The sequence below is a fragment of the Eimeria tenella genome, genomic scaffold, assembly GCF_000499545.2.
Source record: "Eimeria tenella Houghton genomic scaffold, Eth_scaff1815, whole genome shotgun sequence".
Classification (NCBI taxonomy): domain Eukaryota; phylum Apicomplexa; class Conoidasida; order Eucoccidiorida; family Eimeriidae; genus Eimeria; species Eimeria tenella.
In genome coordinates this window covers 726-961 of record NW_013541648.1, presented here as the reverse complement: position 1 = coordinate 961, position 236 = coordinate 726, and the positions used below count along the sequence as shown (strand labels likewise).

At 17.8% G+C, this 236-nt stretch overlaps 1 protein-coding gene across 1 annotated transcript in view; it reads left to right on the top strand.

Moving 5' to 3' along the window:
• ETH_00041250 (uncharacterized protein) overlaps window positions 1–236 on the top strand; it is a gene marked incomplete at both ends in the record, with an annotated part of 941 nt that overhangs the window by 436 nt on the left and 269 nt on the right. Inside the window, one exon of the mRNA XM_013373921.1 lies at window positions 232–236. Coding sequence (XP_013229375.1) covers window positions 232–236 — 5 coding nt within the window. The remainder of the gene's footprint in view (window positions 1–231) is intronic.

Here is a 236-nt window from a genome sequence, read left to right as displayed (position 1 = left end):
GCTATATGTAGCTGTATATCTATATCTATATAAATATATATTTGTAACTGCAGCTTTATCTACATATATACATATATCATATATAAATATACAGATACACCTCTATATAGATACACCTCTTTATATATATATATATATTTAATATATATATATATATATTTGTCATACGTATATATATTTATATATATATACATTATATTTATATCTGTATCTATATATACACATATATAGACCTA